The 1481-nt window shown below is 39.6% G+C and overlaps 1 protein-coding gene across 1 annotated transcript; it reads right to left on the bottom strand.

Annotated features, from left to right (window-relative positions):
* Positions 1-231: 231 nt before the first annotated feature.
* On the bottom strand, positions 232-735 carry LOC105621715. Its single transcript, XM_012203175.1, has one exon. It carries the CDS (start codon positions 733-735, stop codon positions 232-234), a length of 504 nt encoding a protein of 167 aa, XP_012058565.1.
* Between the last annotated feature and the right edge of the window lie 746 nt (positions 736-1481).

Below are 1481 nucleotides of genomic sequence, written 5' to 3'. Positions count from 1 at the left end.
TATTATTTTAATTTACACATATGTATGTTTTTTACATTATATAAGTATTATTATTATATTTTATGTAGAACCATTTATTATATATTACTATTATTTTTCATTTCATGTATCGTACATTTATATCTTTATATTCAAAAACGAAGATGGAAAGGATAATAAAAAGATACGTTTATATATTTATATTGATATATTTTTATATATAGAAATAAAAATACACGAATCAAAATTTTATCAAATGACATTGTTTTTGTGTATCCATGAATTGTGCGATCCATCGAATCCCAGCCATTTGACGTACACCTTATCTCCTTTCCTGCGCAGTACTTTCTCCATGAGATACACGTCCGGATGAGTAGCGCGATGCAACTCATGCTCGTAAAACGCTTCAGCGACGGATTTTCCGCGATAATCCTCCAGTAGATAGGTTACGGGATTGGTATCCCGCTGTATCTTAACGATTGTAAACACCTCGGTAGTCCAATTTGATGTGTAACCCTTCTCAAAAATCGTCTTGTATTTGCTCACGCGTACCAAATCGCCCACTTTAAATTTTGACGGATCAGCAATCTTTATCGCACTGTATACCGTGTCCAAGAGTTTTTCGGCGATCGCGGGAGTTACGTCAGCAGGTCGCATGCCGATAGTCCGATGCTTACGCGCGTTGTAATCTGACACGAGATGCGGTAGCTCATCGATCCACTTGTAATTGCCGTTGAGTGTAAACATCTTCCACATGTTGTTTTTGAGTGTACGATTGAATCGCTCGACTACTGACGCTTTCAATGTCGAATACATGGAATAGTGATTAACGTCATGTTTTTTCAAAATTTTTCAAAATTTTCACACATCGACGTTGTAAAATTCCTTCCCCATATCCGTTTGTAAATTTTTCGGACATCTTCCACTCGCACGAATTATCTCAGCAATAACATTAGCCGTCTCGCTTCCGCCCTTGTTCTTGAATACGACCAGTACTGCCCTCGCGTACTTGCTCAACACATCGATGATGGTGAATATGTAGTGGTAGCCTCTGTTGAAGCCTGAGTACAGACGCATCTCGACGATATCAGTTTGCCACAGATCGTCGTATCTTCGAACTATGACGCGCCTTCGGGGAAAATTTCTTCTCGTCGGAGTATGCAATTCCTCGACGAGTTGACGTCTCTCGGAGCTAATTTTTCTCTTTTCGCTGAATTTCTTTTTCATGATTCAACGCGTAATACACAGAGCAAAAGAATTTTTTTTCTCACTGACATCACTCGACTGACTCGTTTCGTCTATACGCGATTTAATTTATAATAAGATTAGCTTCGCGAAGTTCCTCGATGATCTACAACATCTCGTTGTCGTGAGCGTTGTTGCTCACTCGGTGCGAAGCGTCAAGCAATCGCAGACGATCCACCAGTTCGTTGGGATCATCCCAATGCACGTAATCAATCGCGTTGTCATTCAATATCATGAGGTAATCCCTTTCCAGATTT

The sequence above is a fragment of the Atta cephalotes genome (genome assembly GCF_000143395.1).
Source record: "Atta cephalotes unplaced genomic scaffold scaffold00036, whole genome shotgun sequence".
NCBI classification, from domain to species: Eukaryota; Metazoa; Arthropoda; class Insecta; order Hymenoptera; family Formicidae; genus Atta; species Atta cephalotes.
This window is presented reverse-complemented; position numbering and strand designations above follow the sequence as displayed.